Source organism: Sus scrofa, chromosome 17 (assembly GCF_054392235.1).
Source record: "Sus scrofa isolate SSC_HxYL_T2T_F1_AM1 chromosome 17, Sscrofa_HxYL_maternal_Yorkshire_Landrace_v2.0, whole genome shotgun sequence".
NCBI lineage: Eukaryota > Metazoa > Chordata > Mammalia > Artiodactyla > Suidae > Sus > Sus scrofa.
This window is the reverse complement of record NC_139399.1, coordinates 7,973,924-7,997,130: the sequence shown is the minus strand read 5'-3', so window position 1 is coordinate 7,997,130 and position 23,207 is coordinate 7,973,924. Positions and strand designations below refer to the sequence as shown.

Here is a 23,207-nt window from a genome sequence, read left to right as displayed (position 1 = left end):
TTAGCAAGTATCGATAAGATACAGATACTGCAAGACTTTGATTATAAAAAGATTAGCCAAATTATAGGTATATACTAAATACATTTAAAGAAAATGAAAGATTTTTAGTATCTTAGTTAACTAGGTTAACATGAAGAGATTTGAATTTATTGATTAGTAAATTTATGTATGCCTTAACTTATTCCATAAAATGCTTGAAACAGTAGCATTGATATTTATATGGTGCTTTTTAGTTCACAGAATATTTTCATCTCCATGATCTTAACTGATCCTTGCAAAAGATCATGTGAGATAGAAGAGCATGTGTTAGTACCCTTAATTCACAGATTGAAGAACAGAGCTCTGAGAATTGTGACTTTTTAAAGGTAAGCAAGTAACTAAGTTAGAACTGAAAGCAGAAACCAGGTGTGTGGCTATTACTTCTAAGACTGATTTTTTAAAATTAGCATATAAAACATAAATCTTGTGTTCTTACTGTTCATTTAACACATATTTATTGAGTGCTTACTTTATGCTAGGCATTGTTTTTACAGAGATGAGCGAAATAAATCCCTGTCCTTACAGAGCTTGCATTTTTTTTTTGATTCTTTTAAAATGGGAACAAACTGGTATTTATTGAGAATCACCAGAAAAGAGGTTGATTGCTTGATTGACTTCTAACAAATGGAGCCTATATGCAGTATATCTCTGATGCATCTTTTCTTTAATTCAGAAGTCACTTTTAGGGTTTTTCTGGTCTTAGGGTCACTATAAAGATCAATTATAACAGCGTTTTCTTATTGATATAGAAGATGAAAAGGGGATTATATAAGTAACTGTTAAGTGTTCTGTTTTAAATAAGTATTTTTCATGTTTTTACTTGGTTTTTTAATTCATCACACAAATAATGGAGGATTTACTAAAACTTATTTATCTGAGATTTCTAGTTATTTGTATATTAACCTTTGGTTTATTCAGACTTGGTTTACTATTTAGTGGGTTATTTCTAAGAGGCTTAGATATATTCAAGTGTAATTTTAAATGAATTTGTATAGTATTCTGGCTCTTACATTGTAAAGGTATTGTTCAAGATTATTATTTTCTTACTGTAGAAGGTGAATCATTCAAGCTAATTCTAAAATTCAAGACAAGTTTCTATTCAATTTTTTTTCTTTATCTTTGGTAGGATAGGATTGCTTTTTTTTTTTTTTTTTTCCATTTTACTTCCCCTCCTTTTGCCCAGTCTGCATTACTGATCCCTAAAGGTATGTCTCATCATCTGAGGTTTATTTGGGCAAAAGAGGTAGAACATATTCTTCTAATACCCTGTATCAAGAGCTAATCTCATGTTTTTATCAACTTGTTTTGAAATATTTTATAATATTAACAATAACTGTTATATATTGAGCACTTGTGTAACTGGGCACTGTGTTAATTGTTAACACACATTTATCATTTATTATTTAGTCCACACAGCCTTAAGAGGTAGGTATCAGCAGCATTTTATAGGTGAGCAGACAGGTTCAAAGGTTGGGTAGACTGTCTAAAGTGGACCTAAGCTCACATCTTCTGAATCCAATGATTATGATCGTAATTAGATGCCAAACTACTATTCCTAGACTTTATTAATCAATCACTAATAACTTGTCAATTGGCAGCTCTTAGTTTGTGACAGTAACGTGCTACCATACTGAACTTGACAAAGTAATGGAAACAGACATTTGGCATTTCAGTTAGCCATTGGAATTCTTTTTTTTTTTTTTTTTTTTTTTTTTTTGTCTTTTGTCTTTTTTTGTCTTTTTTTTTTGTTGTTGTTGTTGTTGCTATTTCTTGGGCCGCTCCTGCGGCATATGGAGGTTCCCAGGCTAGGGGTTGAATCAGAGCTGTAGCCACCAGCCTACGCCAGAGCCACAGCAACGCAGGATCCGAGCCGCGTCTGCAACCTACACCACAGCTCACAGCACCACCGGATCATTAACCCACTGAGCAAGGGCAGGGATCGAACCCGCAACCTCATGGTTCCTAGACGGATTCGTTAACCACTGCGCCACGACGGGAACTCCAAAAAAGCCTTTTTTTTTTTTTTTTGTCTTTTTAGGGTCGCACCCGCAGCATATGGAGGTTCCCAGGCTAGCAGTCCAATCAGAGCTATAGCTGCCGGCCTACACCACAGCCACAGCAATGCTGGATCCAAGCTGTGTCTGTGATCTACACCACAGCTCATGGCAACGCCAGATCCTTAACCCACTGAGCAAGGCCAGGGATCGAACCCGCATCCTCATGGACACCAGTCAGATTCATTAACCCCTGAGCCACCACGGCAGCTCTTGGAATTCTTGAAGCTCAACATATAAACCTAAGGAAAAAACCTATAGACAGTAAATAATGGAGGGAGCTTAAAAATAGTTTTTTTAAAAAATTAATAAATACTATGCATATAGAGTGAAGAAGCATAGTCATAATAACAAACACTTGAGTATGCTTACAATGTCCCAAAGCCCTGTTCTAAGTACTTTGTATACATTCTCTTTTAAGTAACTCTGTCGGGGGGATACTGTTACTAACATAGAGATGAACAGCAGAGCCTCTGGAGCCAGACTGCTCCAGGTAGCATCTTGAATCTACCACTTACTGGCTGTTTGAGCTTGGGCAGGTTACTGTCTATGCTCAGTTTCTTTTATCTATAAAAATGTGGAAATGTTATACCCACATAGGATTGTTCTGAAGGTTGTAAATCATTTAGATCAGTACATAGTTTCCTAAATAAAAATAAAAATTTAAAAAACTCAGTTTTATAGCTGAGGAAACTGAAGAAAGGTGTTTGATAATTTGCCTCAGGTTATAGCCAGTGAGTGGAGGAGTCAGAAGTTGAAACCAGGACTTCCCATCATGGCATAGCTGAAACGAATCTGACTAGGAACCATGAGGTTGTGGCTTCGATCCCTGGCCTCACTCACTGGGTTAAGGATCTGGTGTTGCCATGAGCTGTGGTCAAGGTCGCAGATGCGGCTCAGATCCTGTGTGGCTGTGGCATAGGCCAGCAGCAGTAGCTCCTATTCAACCCCTAGCCTGGGAACTTCCATATGCCGCAGCTGCGGCCCTAAAAACAAAACCAAACCAACCCCCCAAAAAAAAGTTGAAACCAGGCAGCCTGCCTTCCAGGCTTAGGCTCTAGATCCTCAAGGGATGCTGAGTGGCAATATACTCAAAGGAAGCATCTTGGAGAAGAGATTGGTGGTTGAATCTTGTTGGGTAAGAAACAGTTATCCTGACCAAGGGAAGTTGGGTTGGGGTGGTCTCACAGGGAATGATAGACTAGGAAGGATCTCTGCCAGAAAGGAAGGAGGCATGATGAGTAGTTAGGTCTCATCATGGGGCAGGGTGAGTAGTTAGGTCTTGTTGGGACTTCCTGGGAACTTCATAACCAGAAGGAAGGCTGGAGAGAAGGGCAGGAACCAGGTGTGGAGAAACTTGGATGTGCTAAATGCCTATTTCAATGTGGATGGTGAGGATACAGGTAAAACTGGAGGCAGGGTATGCAATTAGCAGTCTGTTGCAATCGTCTTAACAGTATTTTGTAAGCTAAAATTAAAGCTATAGGCAGTAAGATTGGAAAAGACCAGGGATGGATTTGGGAAATAAAGGAAGTAAAATGGACCAAGGTAGGGGTTTAATTTGGGAAGTAAGTGGTGTAACTGACAGAATGCAGTGAGCAGACACCTTTTGGGGAGGATGAGGGTGTGGGGAGTGTACCAAGTTTGAGGAAAAGCATGGCAGGTCATTGGAAGTTTGATGCAACTGAAGGTAGGGTAAACAAATCAGGACTAAAGATAAAGTTGTGGGAATCAAATATTGCTCAGTTCAGTTAGCCTAAGCTACATCCTTGTTTTTCTTTGCTTTTTCAACAAACTGAGTCTATAATGTGCCAGACACTACATACTTGCAGCTATGGACTGAGTGGCAGGCCATCCCTGGTGGCCTGTGCAGTGAGGTGACTTGTTCCTTCCAGCATCTGCAGGGCTAGGGTAAAAAGCAAACAGTAAACTCTTGTTGCCTCTTTCAAATCTGAGTTAATGGCACAGCCCTGTCTGATGACTTTCTTTTCACAGTTGCCTTTTGCAAAAGTAGACATGGAGGACAGAAATTTTGACTATTCAAAGGGCCTCAATTAGTACATTTGGTTCTTTTTTCGATTTGAGAAGGATTTGTAGGAAATAAGTGGGTGGCCCTAATCTCTTAGAATGTATTTATTGAAAGTTTGAACTCATCTGGTGCTTTTTTCTACCTTGAGTAGAGTCATTCAAAATAATTATTCTATTGGAGTTCCTGTCATGGCGCAGTGGTTAACGAATCTGACTAGGAACCATGAGGTCTTGGGTTCGATCCCTGCCCTTGCTCAGTGGGTTAATGATCCGGTGGTGCTGTGAGCTGTGGTGTAGGTTGCAGACACGGCTCAGATCCCGCGTTGCTGTGGCTCTGGCGTAGGCTGGCAGCTACAGCTTCAATTAGACCCCTAGCCTGGGAACCTCCATATGCTGCGGGAGCGGCCCAAGAAATGACAAAAAAAAAAAAAAAAAAAAAACCACACACACACACAAAAAATTATTCCATTGATATTTGAATTGAGGAGCAAGAGTTTTAACATCTGGCCCTGCTGTTGTCTCTTCATGGGGCTCACCTCTTCTTATTCCAAAATACACTAGCTTTTTGGTAGTCTCCATAACTCAAGTGTTTTTGTGTTAAGACGAGAAGGGGCACAGTCCTTTTGTGCTTTGCTCAGAGTGGAGAAGTGTGATAGATGGGGTACTTTAAAGATGGAGGTTCGGCCCCTTCCCTGAGTGCTGCCCTAAAGAAGCTGCATAAAGGGCACCACTGGGCAGTGAAGACCTTTGTTAGAGGGTCCCAGACTCAAGAGTTCAATGTGTCAAGTGTTGTGCCATGGGGGCTTGCAGTAGAGGAAAACATGTGAGAAGGGAAAAAGCCCTGTAAGGGATCTGAGTGTGGAGGAGATTTGCTGTGTCCGTGAACCCCATCTCTCCAGAAGTCCTGGGACACATGGGGGTCCCCAGGAGGCTCTTGGAAGCCCCTGGCTGTGCACGGCCTGTTCACCCCCCTCTACAGCTCAGGGGTTTGGATATTGCTGCGTTGAGTACTCCTTGGACTGTTGGCACACACTGCTCTCCATTTTCTGAACTCCAGCTTGTCAAATCAGGATCACATGATGCTATTACACAATAATAGAATTTTCTAATTAGATTGTAAGCCCCTCAAAGACTGGGCTAAAGCGGAATATTTTAAACCCGTACAGGGTCTAGCTTGGTGCTAGGACACTTCATTCTTGATTGGTTAACCATATGGAGCTTTCGGTTTCTATGCATTTTTGTTGAGAGATAATGATTTACAATTATATTACTTTCAGAAACAAAAAATGAAATATTCCGAATGTGTCTTTTTCTAGCTAGGAAGTAAGAAATATTTTCATGAAATATTAGTCTTATTCTTGAAAATTTTTCATTGGTATAAATTTGAGGGAACAATTCAGGTTGTCAAGTACTAGCAACTGAAAAAGGCTTGTCTAATTTAACTGTTAAATCGAGAGTTATCTGTAGAAAAGCAGTCATTCAAAAACTAGAGTAAATCAGAGAGTTATTAAGGAGTTTTATTGTAGTTTTTTTTTTAATGAAGGCATTATGTGTCTTTATGCCCTTTCCACAGTCAATGCTTTTATAAACATACCTTTTGAAATCTTCAAAGATGACTAGCTTTAAAAGAAAAGTCAAGTTAATGTCATCTGTAGATGTACTGAAAATTATTTTCTGACTTCATTTTCAGTTTTAGAATCTTTATACCTATATTAATTCATTATAGTATCAGAAAGAAACCAACTGAGTGTCTGAAATTTTGAGTGTCATTAGATACTAATAATGGTTTTTCAAGTGGAGATGTAGAACATAGTGAAATTATTAACAAAGCTTTTTTCTCCCTCAAATATTTGAAATTTTTTGGGACTGTCCAGTACTGTTCTTGCAAATGGCAGGAATTGACTATTTTTCCCTCTTAAAAAAGCTAACTCTTATCACCCATTTCGTCTAGAAAGCAGGGCCACTGTGTACTTACTGTGTACTTTATAAGATTGTGTCTTGGTTGGTCTTTGTAACTGGGCATTCCATGTGCGGTAGTTGTTTATAAATGAGGATTTAAAAATTAGATATACAAGAATGAAATTTACCACAAAAAAAGGTAAATCTTCTAAACATCTAAGACATAAGTGTTTTAAATCTTTATAGAATGACCTACTTTAAGAAAACATTCATTTTCATAGGGGTGATTAGTCAAATATTTTCAGGTTTTTTTTTTTTTTGGTCCTTTTAAGGCCACAGCCACAGCACATGGAGGTTACCAGGATAGGGGTCCAATAGGAGCTGTAGCTGCCAGTCTATGCCACAGCAATAGCACCACCAGATCTGAGCCTCATCTGTAACCTACACCACAGCTCATGGCAGCAGCGGATCCTTAACCCACTGAGCGAGGCCAGGGATTGAACCTGCATCCTTATGGTCAGATTTGTTTCCACTGAGCCACAATGGGAAGTCCTATTTTCAGTATTTTTAAAAGCATGATTTCCTGTACTAAAATAATCTACTTATAAGGATTTGTATAACTTCTATGTAAATATCAGCATGCTGGTAGGTTGCACCTGTATTGTACTTGGTTTACTACCTGACTTTGGTGGCTATTGACTAGAGTCACTGAATCAGTTCTTAATCTAGTATGATGTATTTTATGGATTATACAATAACTTTTTTAAAATAATCAAACCTTCATAACATATTTATTTCAGAGCCCAGTGACTTGACTCTGAAAATTTACAGAGCTGAATCATATGCTGGTCTCCAAGAGTTTAAAGCAGCCATAGAAGATTTAAATGCAGTTCTGTTTCAACTGCCAAATTGGCCTGAGGTAAAATTACTGTTTTACATTTACATACATTTAAAATTTCAGCTGTAGGGAACATGCATTCAATTATGGTTATAAGTTATAATGGAATGGATTGGTGATTCCTTAAATAAAATATATAGAGTTCTAGAAATCTAAGGTCGGTATTTTGAGTGGATGAATATCATATGACAGTTTTTTACATTATAAGAACCCTTTGTTTCCTAACTAAAGAACAACCTGAATTCAAAGCACAGAAAAAGAAAGAGACCTTAGGATACAGCATTTCTTCAAAGAGATAATACTGGCCATATTGCAGAGATGGATCCAAACTGGTTATTAATGGAGGAGGTTTATTAATAAAAAGAGAAGAGGTCCTTGTGACTGAACAGTTGAATGAGGCATTATAATGGAAACTAGATGATTAGGCAGGGATTTAATAGGGTAGATGAGGGCAAAGGAAGTTGCCTTGGCTGTGCTGTTTTAAAGAACACTTGAGACATGTATAGATTATATAATCAGTTTACTAATTCTCCTTTTAATCAGACTACCAAGGCAAATCAGTGCATCTCCCATATATGTTCTTTAAGCTGGAAGTTGTTTTTTTATGTGAACTTTTCCTCCATTCAAAGCTGTGCCTTTGACGACAGTGTAGTAAGGATGCTCTAAAAATTGCAGTTTAACAGGGAAAATAATACAAAATCCCATGATGGCGTGACTGGTTAGTACAAGTCAAACGTATGTTAAGAATAAGAGGGAAAATGAAAGTTCCCATTGTGGCTTAGCGGGTTAAGAACCTGACATAGTCTCTGTGAGGGATGTGGGTTTGATCCCTGGCCTTGCCAAGTGGGTTAAGGAACTGGCATTGCCACAAGCTGTGGCGTGGGACACAGATGCAGCTCAGATCTGATGTTCCAGTGGCCGTGGGGTAGGCCAGCAGCTGCAGGTCCAATTGGACCCCTAGCCTGGAAACTTCCATATGCCACAGGTGTGGCCATAAAAAGAAAAAAAAAAAAAAAAAAAGAGGGAAAATGATCTAATGCTCTATATGAATGGCTTTGCAACTGTTGAAGGGGAAAGATTCCTCTGGACTTATCACTGAAGGGATATAATCAGAAATGTGATTTCGAAGTCATTTTCTGGGCCTCAGTTCCCTCGTAAGTGCTTCTCCAGGGTAGGGTGTAAATATGCCTTTAAAATGCTTTGAGCTCCTGAAAGTCAGAGTTTCAAAATGAGCATTTCTGAGTAGATCTTTTTTCCTTTACTTGATAATGATTTTTTAAAAACTATTCTATCCATAGAAGTTATGTATGTGTGCTTTTATCAAAGGTCTACTTCAGGAAAGGAAAAGTCCTCCATGATGCTGGCTTTTTAGGTGATGCCTTACAACTGTTTCTTCAGTGCTTAGCGCTTGATGAAGAATTTGCACCTGCAAAGCTAGAAGTGGAAAAGGTAATCAGTTTACCAACTATAATATTTGAAGACAAGGCTACAACACAAGTCTTTCTACAAATGCCATTTAGAATCTTGGGGTAAGAACATAAGAAATGGCCATAAGTCAAATTTAGTAGCAATTTGACAAGTGGTTTCAAAACTTAGCTTATTGAGTTCCTACCAAAATCAAAACATTTCATTCAGAGAGAGTTAAATGCATTATTTTTGCTTAGTTAAATTTAGATGTTCTCTAATGGTTTGTACCGGGGAAGCCAGACTAATCATCCTTAATTAAACATTGTTGTCATGATGTTCTTGCTCAAGAATTTTTATTGGCTTCCTTTGCCTTTCATTTCAGGTCTAAACTTTGCTTGCTTTCCATGGTTGCCAATAGTATTGCTCCACTCAATTTGTTTTGCCTTAATTTTCTCAGAACTCCATACATCGCTTTCCAAAGTTTTTTTAGTGGTGTGTTAGTAGGTGTTAATTAAAAGGAAAAAAGGGAGTGGCGGTCTCTGATTAGGTGACTTTGGGAAACATTGGGTTAAACCAGACAGATTTCTTCAGAACTTCTCCAAGTTTTTGCTTTGCTAGTGTGATAATAGCATTTAGCTTTTGCCAAATTTACTAACAGAGCATCTGGGAGACTAGTCTTTGAAAAGTATTTTGGGAAAATCTACCCTAATACAATTTCAGGGTCCAGTCATGATGCGCTCCTCAACATCCCCCAAAGAAGGCACGTTATTTATCACCTTGGTAGTGTTTCTTAGAGTATGGCTTTTTGTCAGAATCATCTCCAGTACATGGTAAACACAAAGATTCCTGGGCCCCACCACAGACCTTTGAAACTGGAATCTCTGGAATTAGGGCATAGTTTAACAAGCACCTCGGAGGTTCTTAGGTATCTTGAAGTATGAGAACTTTGAAATTTTTCTCTGATCCCAAATGCCTTATGAATACAGCTAACATTGCTGTATTCTCTGAGATGCATTTGCATACATGTTCTAGCCCACTGACTTAAGAAAAAATGGTTTACTCTTGTTCATTGTCTGACTGTTCTTTATTTGCTAGTGTTATTTCCCTGGTGAGACCACAGATGTTTTAGGGCTAATAATTTTGCATTTTTCATGCTACTGGATATCCTTACATTTCTGTAAATATTTATTTGTTGGTTAATAAGGCCAAGTGAATACAGAATACCAAAAATGCATTGAAATATTTATTTTTCTCCAGTATGCTTTTTTTGTAAATTGTATAATTTACACATAATAAATTCATGGATTTTCCATTCATTAAACTTGGAGAAATTATATACTCACATACCAGTGCTCCAATGAAGATATAGGATATTTTCATCATCCTAGAAAGTTCCCTTATTTCCTTTCCAGCAAATCCCCTATCTCCCTGCTTCCAGAGGCAACTACTGTTCAGATTTCTAACACTGTAGAGTAGTTTCGCCTATTCTAGAACTTTGTATATGTGGAATCATGCAGTGTTTACTCTTTTGTATCTGGCTTTTTTTTTTCTTTTGCTCAGCACATAATGTTTTCGAGACACATCCAGTATTTTTTTTTTTCTTTTTCATTGTTCACCAAGTATCTCATTGTTTGAACATACCACAGTTTATGATATTCAGAGTTAATAGCTGTGAACATTCATGTACGAGTCATTTTGTGGATGTAGTTTTTTATATTTCTTCGGCAAATACCTAGGAGTGGAGTTACTAGGTTCTAGGGTGTTTAATACCTTTTTTTTTAAATCAGGGGAAATGCAAAAACATATCCAGATTTTTAAATGTTCATTCATTAAGTGGTGTATTGCTTGAGCACCTACCAGATATGCATACTTTTGTTTATACTACATATACTTTTTATTTACATGTAAAGATAAATGAATAATTCTGATTTTTGTGTATTGAGAGATAGTACAGCTGAAAAACCAAACCTCCAAATTGAGGCTTCAAGAAATACTCTGCTGTGCATATATATATATATAGCTTATTTGACAAGCAAACACATTTGAATCCCTCACATTTCCTTGTAGCCGAGTTCCTCCTTTGTCTTAACATGCTGTTCCTTTGAAAGTTTTAGATGTATTCCTGAGAGAAGCACCCACTGCCTCCCATATGGGACAGCTGCCATTTGGTGCCCCAATAAGAGCTAGGCAGTGGTGACTGCCTGTGTAAGTCACTTGTTCAGGGAAAAGCTAAATTCAGTGTAAACACATGGAATGTTACAGTTTTGTAGTTAGAGGTCCAAGTTCACATAAACATTGTAAGTCCAGCCTTAAAGTATGCATTGAGATGAACCGGGAACTATTTTGACCCAATAGGACTCACTACTGTTCAGAGGTAAGTATTTTCCACTTCTCTTAAGATCTCCTCTTTCTACAAACCTTATATTACTTTGAATACCTTCTCAGGCTACCAGTCTAACCACCACCATGACTTCCTTTCGGATCATTTCTTTGAGATGATTTGAGCCCATTGAGGCATACACCTTGGTTTTGCAAGGACTTTTTAATCAATATGGAAGTTTTCCTTTTTACTTAAGGCGTTCTTTCCCTGCTCATTGGCTACAAGTTTTCTTTCTTTCTTTTTTGTTTAATTGACGTATAGCTGACTTACAATATTAGTGTCAGGTATACAACATAGTTTTTTGATATTTTTATAAACCATATCCCATATGAAGTTATTATACATTTATAACAAATTTTCTAAAAATTCTCAACTATTAGGTAACTTTAGATTGTTGTCCTTAACCAAATGTCTTATATTTTTCATTTCTTTTTATAATGTTTCTCTTACAGATTCTATGTGATTTATTAACACCTGAAAACTTAAAAGAAGGCCTGAAGGACCCTTCCTGGAATTCATTACCGTGTATTAAAAACAAACCTTTTGGTTGTCCTTCAGTAATGGACGAGTCTCACTCTGCCAGTGAGCTTAGCCCAGAGCAGGTAAGGGGGTGAGAAGAGATAGTCATGGTCTTAGTATGTCTGTTTCTTTTCAAGTAAAGATCTTCGCTTTCCTAGTTTCAAGTAATAAAAGCTGTTTAGCTACTTTTAACATATTAAACATTGTTAATAGGATTTCATCTGTGGCCTTTTATTTTACAGTGTAAACTTTTATGTTTTATTTGCTCATTAGTCACAATTTTAGGTCACCTAAATATCAAAAACAAACAAACAAACAAACAAACCCTTTCAGTCTCTTGGAAAATACAGAACATTGTATTTATTTTGGCTTCTTTGGGGTAGGAACAACTATATTAGCATAACTGCTTCAACCTCATTATAACATGCCCAAGGTTATCTCAGTCCTGGCAAAAATCGTTTACTTGTCAGGGTTTTAGAGTTCAATGTTGTTGCTGTTAAATGAACAATAAAATGAACATTTTAAGGCATTAGAATTTCACTTCAGTTTGCTTCTTGGTGAGAGCAATAAAGATAGCAAAGAAATACAGTTCATTACCCTTGTTTATTTTATTTTATTTTATTTATTTATTTTTTTTGGTAGAATGAAGAAATAGCAGAGGTCACTTCAGAACCTGTCAAAGGAAGCCTAAACCGTGCTCAGTCAGCACAGGCTATAAATTCAACAGACATGCCTGTCAGAGAGGATTGTCTAAAAAGAGTGTCCTCAGAACCTTTACTCTCTGTTCAAGAAAAAGGTGTTCTGCTGAAAAGAAAGTTGTCTCTTTTAGACCAGGATGTGGTTGTAAATGAAGATGGACGAAATAAGCTGAAAAGACAGGGAGGTAAAAATTTCACTACATTTGTATAAAACACATTGATTTTTTTAGAATGGTCTTTAGACTTTTTCCTAAAGAAGATAATCCCATCTCTTTGTTTTAATAGAAACTCCCAATGAAGTCTGTACATTTTCATTAACTTGTGGTGACATCCCAGAAGAATTAATAGATGCCTCAGATTTTGAGTGTTCTCTCTGTATGAGGTACGTAAAATTTTATAAAAGATGAATATTTTATATTAATGTACATAAAATACAGAGTAGGTAAAGGTAATATACTCTGTAATAATAGGCAACGTGAGGTAACAGAATACTGGATTAAAAATCAAAAGATAAGAATTTTAGTCCTTGGCTTCCCTTTCACATCTTTGGCCAATAACATACTCTCTGAACCTTACTTAGTTTTTCCTTATTTAGAAAGTGGGATCAGGATTTGCATAGCCTATATTGCAATCTTGTAAGAATCAAATGACTGAAATATAAAAACTACCTGGGGAGGAGTTCCCGTCGTGGTTCAGCAGTTAGTGAACCTGACTAGCATCCATGAGGACCCCAGTTTGATCCCTGGCCTCGCTCAGTGGGTTAAGGATCCGTCGTTGCCATGAGCTGTGGTGTAGGTCACAGAGGGGGCTCAGATCCCAGCATAGGCCAGTGGCTACAGTTCCGATTGGACCACTAGCCTGGGAACCTCCATATGCCATGGGTACAGCCCTAAAAGACAAAAAGACAAAAATAATAAAAAATTAAAAAAGTTAAACAATTAAAACTATCTGGGGAATTGCAGAGTACTATAAAAGCTATATACATGTTATTGTTGAGACTTACATCCATGGTTTTAGATTTGAGTAAGAATATAATTATTGTATGTATGTGATTCAGTCTCATTTATATATCTTAACTCTAAAATCCTTTTTAAGTAACATTGGATAAGGATTTCCATTATGTGGAATGTTTGTAATTATAAGACAGATAGTTTGGAAAGAGCATTTTCCATTTACATAAATTGTGGTGGAGGCAAGGGAACAGTGTATGAAGCAGTTGGTGCTGGCCACACCAGGCTGGTGGTGACCAACTGAATCTCTGAACACGTCCCTTAATTTTCAGTCTTGGTTTCTTCATCTGTGGGGCAAGGGGATTAGATCCAGACAATTTCTGAAGTACTTTTACATCTAGCAGTACTTCTGGGAATTTGTGAAATATCATGTTTCACAAATAGTTATAATGTATCACACTTGATATTAAGCCTCATATTTCCTTAGAATTCAGTGATAATATTTAGCAGTTATTTTTAATCAATTTTATATAGTAAGGCTTTTATAAGCTTATTAAGAAAACCAGTTTTAAAGTAAGAATCTATACAGAAATGAATGAATAATTAATGGCATTTTACCTCATTAATTTTGCACTAAGTCTTTGAAATCTAGTATGTGTTTTAGATGTTCAGCACATCTCAGTTTGGACCAGCCCCATTTCAAGGGGATGCTAGCCACATATGAGTGGCGATTATATTAGTCAATACAGCTCCAGGCCCCCAGCAGGCCCCCATCAACCTCTGTTGATGCTGAAGGTTTAAAAGGTTCTGGAGAATATAATTGCATTTATCACTGCCCCTTCCCTTCTCTCCTGCCCACCAGACCCTCCTTCTTTCTCCTCTAAGTAAAGATTAGTGTGATGGTTCAATTATTAGTTCGTTCAGTTTTTCCAGCGGATAGTTTATTGTGAAAACTAATACGTATTTTGATTGATTTCAGATTGTTTTTTGAGCCAGTAACAACACCTTGTGGACATTCATTCTGTAAGAATTGTCTTGAGCGTTGTTTGGATCATACACCATATTGTCCCCTTTGCAAAGAAAGCTTAAAAGAGGTAAACATTTGTCTGTTTATCTGTTTATTGGTCTTAAGTGTGACAGCATGGTTTGATTTCTATTCAGCCATAGAAATAATGATTATTATGTTCAGAATAAATTACATTTATATGTTGAGTGACCAAAAGGGATCATGTTTCATTACCCATATGCTAGTGTTGGAGAAAACTGAGTTTGGGGATGGTAGGAGAAAGAGAGGCTGGGAAGACAAAGCCCCCATACTTAGTTTTTTTTAGCAAAGGGATAGTGGTCAAGTACCTGGTCAGGAATATATTGAATTTTAATGATGACAGGATTGGTGAAACCCAACTTCCCTGCCTCCCAAGCCATTAGGCTAGATTTCAGGCCTAGTCCAAGCCTCTTAACATCTGGAACAACTCTGTCCAATGGAACTTTCTGCACTGATGGAAACGCTCTGTATCTACGTGTCCAACATGGTAGCTACCAGCCACACGTGTGGCAGCATGGCTGGTGTGACAGAAAAAGTGAATTTTAAATTTTAATTCATTAGTTTAATCAATTTTAATTAAGCAATTAATTTTAATTAATTTACATTAAGGTAAGCACATGTGAGTAGTCACTACCACATTGGATAGTACAGCTCTAGAAAGTAGTAGAAGAGAGGGAGGCACAGCTTCCCACACCCCTCCTTTCATAGTAAGTGATCAACATCAATCACCTGTGTTAGGAAACAAGCTAGCTCTCAGGTTGGGTGTCTTCTGTTAGGAGGGCAGCATCCTCTCAGTCATGCCTGAGTGACTAAAGATCTCCAAAGGTGAGACCGCAGCCTTAGAATTCTGAGCTCCAGTTGCAGTGCTAGCATTGAATAGGGAGAGTGATCCTGTCTCTGGATTGTTTGAGGAACCATTTTGCTGTTGAAAATACCTAATTATGTCCTATATAGAAAACACAGCTCTATACAGATACATAGCTCTATACATAATAGCTTGTATGTGTTGTTACATTTGATACAACATAGCAAGCCTACATGTGGTAAAACACAAAACCACATATAGAATGTTTGCAAAGTCGGAAACATAAGATAAAAAATTCTTTGTTCTTTAAGAATTTGTTAGTAACAGTTTCAACTAATATGTTAATATACTTTCAGGTGAAGTACTCTTATTAAACATGCTGTCTGTCCTGATTTTCCAGAGTTTTTAGGTACTCTCATGTATTTGTTTTGCTTTTTTTTTTTTTTTTTTTTCAGATTAACATTTCAGGTACATTACTTTAAATTTCAAGATTTCTCACCTTAAAAAAATGGAGTTTTAAGGAAAACAAAATAGCATATTCTTTAAAAACATAACTAACATACTGTTTAAAAATAACTTTATCCCTTGTCCTGACCCTGAAGACACCCTATATAATATACTTTGTAAAATCTAAATATATATTTACAATAATAAAATTGATATGCTCTACAGTTTTCTGCTTCTTCCATTTTCATTTTATGTTGCTCATTTTTTTCATTTGAATACATTTTTTTTTGCTTTTTTTTTTTTTTTTTTTGGGCCACACCTGTAGTATATGGAAGTTCCCAGGCTGGGGGTCAAATCAGAGCCGTAGCTGCCAGCCTATGCCAAAGCCACAGCAATGCCAGATCCGAGCTGCGTCTGCAACTTATACCACAGCTCCCTGCAACGCCGGATTCTTAACCCCCTGAGCTAGGCCAGGGATCGAATCCACAATCTCATGGTTCCTAGTCGGATTTGTTTCCACTGTGCCAGGTTTGGAACCCCTGAATACATTTTAAAGATAATTTTCATAGCAGCATACTAGCCTAATGCTATAACACTTGCCTATTGTTGGCCATGTAAGTTGGTCTTTTTTTTTTTTTTTTTTTTTTTTTTTTTTTTTTTTTTAAATAAACTGCAATTTGTGTCTTTAACTCTTTCCCTAGGATAAATTCCTGGGAGGTGAATTACTGGATCAAAGGCTATATATTTACATGACTCTTAAAACCAGTTGCCAAATCGCCAAGTGGCACATCCCAAGAGATGTGCAAATTTAGATTCTTACCAGTAATGGTAAGAGAGGCCATATTTCCCAGGTTTAATACATGTCTTAAATTTTAAAACATCTTCATCAATTTAATTGAAAGTGGTAATAAAATTGCTTTTATAATGTCTGCAATTTGACTAATTATAATAAACTCTTTAGTTATCTATATATGTATTATCTACTCAAGACTATGTCTCTCCAGGCTATAGCCCAGTGGTTTTCAAAGTATGTTCCCCTGACCAGCAGCATTTGTATCCTCTGGGAACTTGTTAGAAATACAAATTCTCAGACCCGACCCCAGAAACCCTGAAGGGGAGCTCAGAAATCTGCATTTTAACCAGTCCTGATTCATGCTAAAGTTTAAAAACCACTACTATAACTAATTTCTCCACCATTCATATTTCCTACTCTGTACTTCATTGTTCATTGGGTAATGCAAAAAACCCTTATTTTTGTGGGTTCTACAGAGGAAAAGGTATCTTCTCTTGATCTTAACTTGTGATTATCTCCCAAGAGTTTTTCCTCATTATTTTTATTAAATAAATTGGTATTGGGCTTTTTTTTTTTCCTCCAAAATTCTGTGTACAGACACTAACCTGGTCCTTGGCCCTACACAGTTTTTAGTTTAGTTACAGAGAAATAATGTATCCCTATCCAGTAATACAGAGAAGGGTGTGGTAACTGCCTTTTTATATGGTAAAGGGTAAAATAAAGGATTCTTGGGAGACAGAATAGTTAAGGAACACTTTATGCAAAAGGTAAAATTGGAGCCAGATCTTGAAGGATAGTCAGTCTTCTCATAGGCTGGAGTGAGAGAGAAGTCTTTTAGCAGATGGAAAAGAGAATAACACAAAATTGCACAAGGGTAGCAGTTTCCAGACTATTAAGAGTGTGGTGCAGATGTTCCATTTTATATAGAGGGTGGATCACATAGGAAGAGCATCCTCTTAATAAGGGCAGCAGTGGTCATAATGGGGTGACAGTGGAAGGAAAATCTGAAAGAAAAATCATCTGGAAACTCTGGCACCAAAATGGAGAACCAAAAAAGAGAATAGTTTTACTTTTCTTAAATAAGGCACATGAATTATTTTTTCTTATTTCTTATCTTATTTTTGTTTCTCATTTAAAATGCTAGTTTGAGATACAAACTGTCAGATGGAAACTGGCTTTTGGCGTGGAGAATGCAGGGGCAGCACCGACTGCTGCTAATGAAGATTTGTGATCAGGGCAGGTCAAGGGTCTTTTATACTGAACTTGGTTTAGGTTGCAAGTGTGTTATCTTTAATGCCCTTGAGCTAAGCCTTGAGCAGGTGTACCTGTTTAGCATCTTCCTTTGTAATGTTCCCCCTCATTAATCAATTTAGAACTGACTGTATAAATATGTAATGAAAGCTTTCCTATAGCAGTTGAACTGTTTTGCCTGTTTTATACTGTAGGAAAAAAAGTACAGAATGTAAAATAATATTGTCTTTTAGTATCTAGCAGATAGGAGGTACTGTGTCACACAGCTGTTGGAAGATTTAATAGTGAAGTATCTGCCTGATGAACTGTCTGAGAGAAAAAAAATATATGATGAAGAAACTGCTGAACTCTCACAGTAAGTTTCTTCTCATAAAAATTAACAATCAAATTATGAACTACTACCTTTTGAAATAGTAAGGAAAAGCCTCCTCACGGCAAACTGGATTCTGTCTTTAGTTAACCGAGTCTAACCAAAAGCATATTTTAAACAAATAGTGGTTAGCTTCCCCTGTCCTCAACAGATAGAAGTTTTAAGTTCACTTGGTAACTTGTAGATATTCTCTTGGGAATAACTGACTCAGCTCTGTTCACTGAAGCAGTTTTACATGGGGAAGGGGTTTCCTACAGTGACATCAGGCCCTAGAATTGGGAGGGAAATTGAGAATGGACAGGTGGAGCTGGTGGCCTGTGTATCAGGGCAGCAGTGGGGGAGGTGGAGCATAAGTGACCTGGATTGGCAGAGGGGTGAGCCAATCAGAGGTTTGGAAAGGGGTGGGACCTTGAGGCCTGAGACTGAAATTGGAAAGGTGACTTAAGGGCTAAATTCTCAATGAAGATATTGACTGTTAGCAGAGTTGACTTAGTATGAGGAGGTGAAAAACCTGGTGATAACTTTGGGATGTAGTAGTACAGGCTGCTGTTAAGGGTGCGTAAGAGCAAAATGGGGCTGGGTAGGTTGGACCTGATTTTGTTGCTTTGTATCTCTTTCTTCCTTCTACTTTTCTTCTGCCTTTCTCTTCCCTTCATGTCTTTACCTCTTTCACCATTCTCTTGAGTTTCCAAGTTTCTTTTGTGGGTTTCTAATTTCTTAACTCTCCCCTCCCCACACACACTTTATTTTAACTGGGCATTAAAGAGCAAAATTGTAATTTTTATATGCTGTTTCTATTATTTTTAAAAATATGAATTAAATTGTTTATATTTCTCACTTTCTAAGAAAAAAAATAATTGTGCTTGCAGACTTTTCTTTTTCAGTATGCTCTCACCAAATGTCTTCATTGGGCCAGTCAGTAGCCTTCAAAAAAAGAAAGATTTCCAATCTTTTCTTTATAGAAGTTAGTATTGATTTGTTTTCTGTGGAACTGATATTTTATTGTGTGATCTTATGGTAGAAAATATTCTGATGTGAAGGTTGTGAACCTTTTTGACCAATACTGCAAAATGCTGGACATAAGAAAGCTGCTGATATTTTTTGAGATACCTAAACACAGTGATAGGACCAGACCCCCTCTTCTGCCCCTTGCTACAGAAGAGTGGAGTCCATGGATGACAGGAGTAGTGACATAAAGGAAGCTGGAGTGTAATGGACAGAAAGCTCAGGGCATCTTGCCTTGTTAACAGGGCTTTTAAAAAATATTTATGTATTTATTTATTGTCTCTTTAGGGCCACACCCATGGTATATAAAAGTTCCCGTGCTAGGGGTTGAATTGGAGCTATAGCTGCCGACCTATACCACAGCCATAGTAACGCAGGATCTGAGCCATGTCTTCAACCTACGCCACAGCTCAGGGCAACACTGTATCTTTAACCCACTGAGTAAGGCCAGGGATCGAACCCGAGTCCCTTATGGATGCTAGTCAGATTTGATTCTGCTAAGCCATGGTGGGAACTCCCCAGGGCTTTTTTTTTTTTTTTTTGAAGAGGTCGCTTAGCCCCTGGTACTTAAAAGTTTTGCTTTTAAGAGGTATACTGTTTTGGTTCCCCACCACCACCCAGTTCTTCTGTTCACAAGAATGCTCAGTGATGGTAGAATATACAGTTTTGAAAGTAGAGGAACTAGGGCTTGTATGTTAAACATATATATTAAATATTACCTTTACATAGGTAGTTTGAGGTCTTTTTGAAGAAAGGCTAGAAAATATTAGTGAACAGTAGGGAAAAAGCCATAGGGAATCATTAGCATTTTGGTATATATCCTTCCTGGTTAATATATATATATATTTTTTTTTTTAAACAAAGATGGGATCATTTTATTCCTATTATTCTAGAACTTATTTTTCTCATTAAACATTTAATATAGTATCTCATTTTAAGGTTATATCATAATTTATTTTACTGGCCCTCTCGTTTTGCTTCTAAGTTTTTGGCTGCTATATACAGTGCTACGTTGAACATTCTTATAGTACTTGCAGGAAAAGAAGTGAGCCAGTTGGTTCAAAGGATATGAATATTTTTTAAAGTTTGTGGTATTTATAGCCAGGTTCTTTTTCAGTATGGTTGTACTGTTTCAGACTGCCTCCTGCACTGCCAGTATTCCCCATACCCTTGCCAAAGCTGGGCATTGCCTTTATTCTCCATATTTCCTGCCAATGTGGCAATAAAAAAGGTGGTGTCATTTTAATTATTTGGAAAAAAATGTTATCTCATCAAATACTTATTTTTGGTAGTGAGTATGAAAATATTTTAATACCTAAGAATTTTTAACGATTTGCTTTTTGTCTTTTGTGGGAGCTCATTTTTTCCTTGCTGTTATCTAAGTGTAAGAGTGTTACAGATAAAAGATATCAACTCTGCATGTTACAAGTATTTTAAACATTTTTAATATAAAATAGTGGTTGTAATCAATTGCTTTTTGATTTACAGAAGTGCTTAGCTCCATATTATAACCTCTAATATCTCAAATTCTGCTTATAAGAAGATCACAAGCAGATTTTTAGGCTTTATACTGCATCACATGAGCTTAAAGGATTGGGATGCTAATTGCTCTTCTTGCTAAGAGTAAAAAAAATCACCTGATTTTACAGCTAATTTATTTTTTGTTTTATACTGTTTATTACTGTTTCACACTTCACTCATTTTTGTTGTATCTTCTGATATGTAGTAATGAAAATTTTTTCTTCTTCAGCTTGACCAAGAATGTTCCAATATTTGTTTGCACTATGGCCTACCCCACTGTGCCTTGCCCTCTTCATATATTTGAGCCAAGATACAGATTGATGATTCGAAGAAGTATACAAACTGGAACAAAACAGTTTGGGATGTGTGTCAGTGATACACAAAATAGGTATGATTTTTGTGTAAATATTTTTATTGATACCAGAATTTTCTTTGAATATTGCTGACAGCGTGCATGCTTATTGCTTGAACTTTGATATTAATTAGAATTTTTATTTTAGTTTTGCAGATTATGGTTGTATGTTACAAATTAGAAATGTACATTTCTTGCCTGATGGAAGGTCTGTGGTTGATACAGTCGGAGGAAAGCGATTTCGGGTTTTAAAAAGAGGAATGAAAGATGGCTATTGCACTGCAGACATTGAATATCTGGAAGATGTTAAGGTATTAAAAACTATTCTTTTTCAGCATGCTTCGGTATACTCTGTCCTAGACATTATATAGACTTACAGGTTGATTTTCTGGTTCTTCCTATCAGAGGCCCTTGGCAATACTGATGCAGATTAGCTCTATGTTACCTTTTACCCGTCTTGCTCTCAGTTGGTGAGTTCCAAGAGAAATGGGGAGACTAGAATCGAGATTTCATTCATTTCTACTGGCTCGACAACCTGCACAGTGCCTACAATGTGTGTATCTGCATGGTAGTCACTTAATAATAGCAAAGGATTGAATTGAACTTTTAGCCCAAAGTTTTGAAGCCTGCTAATCTCTGTCCTTTTTAATTGAATTTATTGTAGTCAAGGCTGATGTAATAATCAGTATATTGAACTTTGATATAAAGTTAGCACATTAAGTCCCTGAAAAATTGTGTCATATATTAAGATATGCCTAAGATAACCTCAATGATAAAATAGACACATTTGGGTGCTGAGTTCAAACTCTAAGGCATCAGATAAAGCACTGTCAGTATAGTCATTTGATGATATCTTACCTGGGAAGGGTTATTGTGATAACTTTCTTAGATGGGGTTAGTGCTCCCCTTTTGATATTTCCAGTATCTACTTTACCATCTACAGTTAGTTTAAGTATCAGAAAAGTGGTTTGTGATACTATAAATATCAAGTTAAGGGCAAAATCCTTAGCATTAAAAACACTTAGATCTTACACTGTCACTTGTTCGTTGATCTGTTTGAGCCCTTCATCTCAGTCAGCACTTATTAAATATTGACATTAGGCATTTCTACAAACATTAGCTTATTGAATTCTCAAAACTTTGAGATAGTTAGCAGATGAGGAAAGTAAAATTCAGAAGTGTTAATTAATTTACTCAATATCATGTAGGTAGTATAATAAAAATAATATAAAGCCAGCTCTCTGGCTCCAAATGCTAGGTTTTATCATTATACCATATTGCCTCTCTGCTAATAAACTTGATTAATCTGATTACCTCTCCTATCATATTATAGAGATGCTGTGGGGAAACTTTGCTGTGTGCAGTGGGCCAAAAGTATTGTATAAATTGGAATTTTGATTGATTGATATGGTGTGTGCTTAGGCATATTTGGTTAATGGAATCATTTGCTTAAGGTGGTATTTTTTTGTAAAACTAATAACCTTATTTTAGTTTTATATAAACTTAAATCTTTATATATTGGATTTCCTGACAAAATCCATTAAGTATATGGCTAAACATATGACAATATATAAATATATAATAGTAGAATAGCATGTTGAAAGAATTATGGATTTGATGTTTAGTGCCTCATCTGTATAATGATTTCATATTCATTCATTCTCAAATTTGTTTTTTATATCAAAGGATTTTTTCCCTTAGTGTAGCAATTCTGTTTTCTCTGTCTTCTAATGACATTTTAAATTCTGGGTTTTTTTTTTTTTTAATTGAATTACGGTTGATTGACAATGTTATGTTAGTTTTTAGTGTACAGCAAGGTGATTCTGTTATATTATTGCAGCAAAGTTTCTTAACTTTAAAAGTTTGCCTTTAGAACTTATGCCTGCTTCTTTGCTCCATTTTCTAATTCAAGACTCTTATCATTTTTATTATTCCCTGATTACTAGAGCCCATGGTTTGTTTTCTTGGATTTTGTAAGGGTGGAAAGCAGATATTTTTTTCTTTTTGAATAGTTTTAGCAATCACACGTTTATTTCTTACTCATATCAAAACCAATGTTTGTTAGCAGAGGACTAAATCTTGTATAGCCAATTCCAAGACCAGAATTCTTGAATTGTATGGCTCTTCTACCTTTTTTTAGATGAAATTTTTAATGTGGTAAAATATATATAACATAAAATTCACCATTTTAACTATTTTTAAGTGTATACTTTAGTGGAATTAAGTATTAAGTACATTCACGTTGTGGTGGAAAAGCAGATGCTTTTTAAACTTTGGTTTTATTTTTCATTTCAAATCTTTCAAAAAGAAAAAGTATGTTGTCTTACCTTTTATATCTCAGGATGTTTTCAAAGTCCCATTGTTGCTTTTATATTGTCATACTTGAAGTATGAAAGGCTGACTCAGGCCTGGTATTTGTTCAGATGTGCTAATATATGTGCAATAGGGCTTTCCCTGCCATGGAGTGAGAGGGATATGGGTGTGTGTTAAAAAAAAATCAGTATGAGATGGATGAGTTAATGTTCCATCTTCCCACCTCTGTTTTATGAGACTGTGCTTCTGGATCTTAGTCTGGAGGGTTGATGCATTTAATTTTATATTTGTAGTTTGATGAGCCAGATGTCTGAAGGGGGTACAGAGGGGATGGGGATAGCAGGAGATGTTTATCAAGGCATAATATAGTCTCTCTCTTTGGATATTCTGGCTTTATATACTAAGTTCTTTGTTGGGGTTTTTGTTTTCTTAT

At 36.6% G+C, this 23,207-nt stretch overlaps 1 protein-coding gene across 3 annotated transcripts in view; it reads left to right on the top strand.

Annotated features, from left to right (window-relative positions):
- Window positions 1-23,207, top strand: part of LONRF1 (LON peptidase N-terminal domain and ring finger 1) — a 33,127-nt gene that overhangs the window by 4,284 nt on the left and 5,636 nt on the right. For 2 of the 3 annotated variants that reach the window (XR_014831852.1, XM_021077473.2), the window contains exons 2-10: window positions 6,821-6,939; window positions 8,245-8,367; window positions 11,158-11,307; window positions 11,867-12,107; window positions 12,208-12,304; window positions 13,852-13,966; window positions 17,447-17,568; window positions 20,339-20,497; window positions 20,610-20,772. Coding sequence is in view for 1 of the 3 variants with exons in the window: in XM_021077473.2 (XP_020933132.1) it covers window positions 6,821-6,939; window positions 8,245-8,367; window positions 11,158-11,307; window positions 11,867-12,107; window positions 12,208-12,304; window positions 13,852-13,966; window positions 17,447-17,568; window positions 20,339-20,497; window positions 20,610-20,772 (1,289 nt within the window). In the remaining 2 variants the exon portion in view is untranslated. The remainder of the gene's footprint in view (window positions 1-6,820; window positions 6,940-8,244; window positions 8,368-11,157; window positions 11,308-11,866; window positions 12,108-12,207; window positions 12,305-13,851; window positions 13,967-17,446; window positions 17,569-20,338; window positions 20,498-20,609; window positions 20,773-23,207) is intronic. The other variant, XR_014831853.1, reaches the window with a different exon arrangement.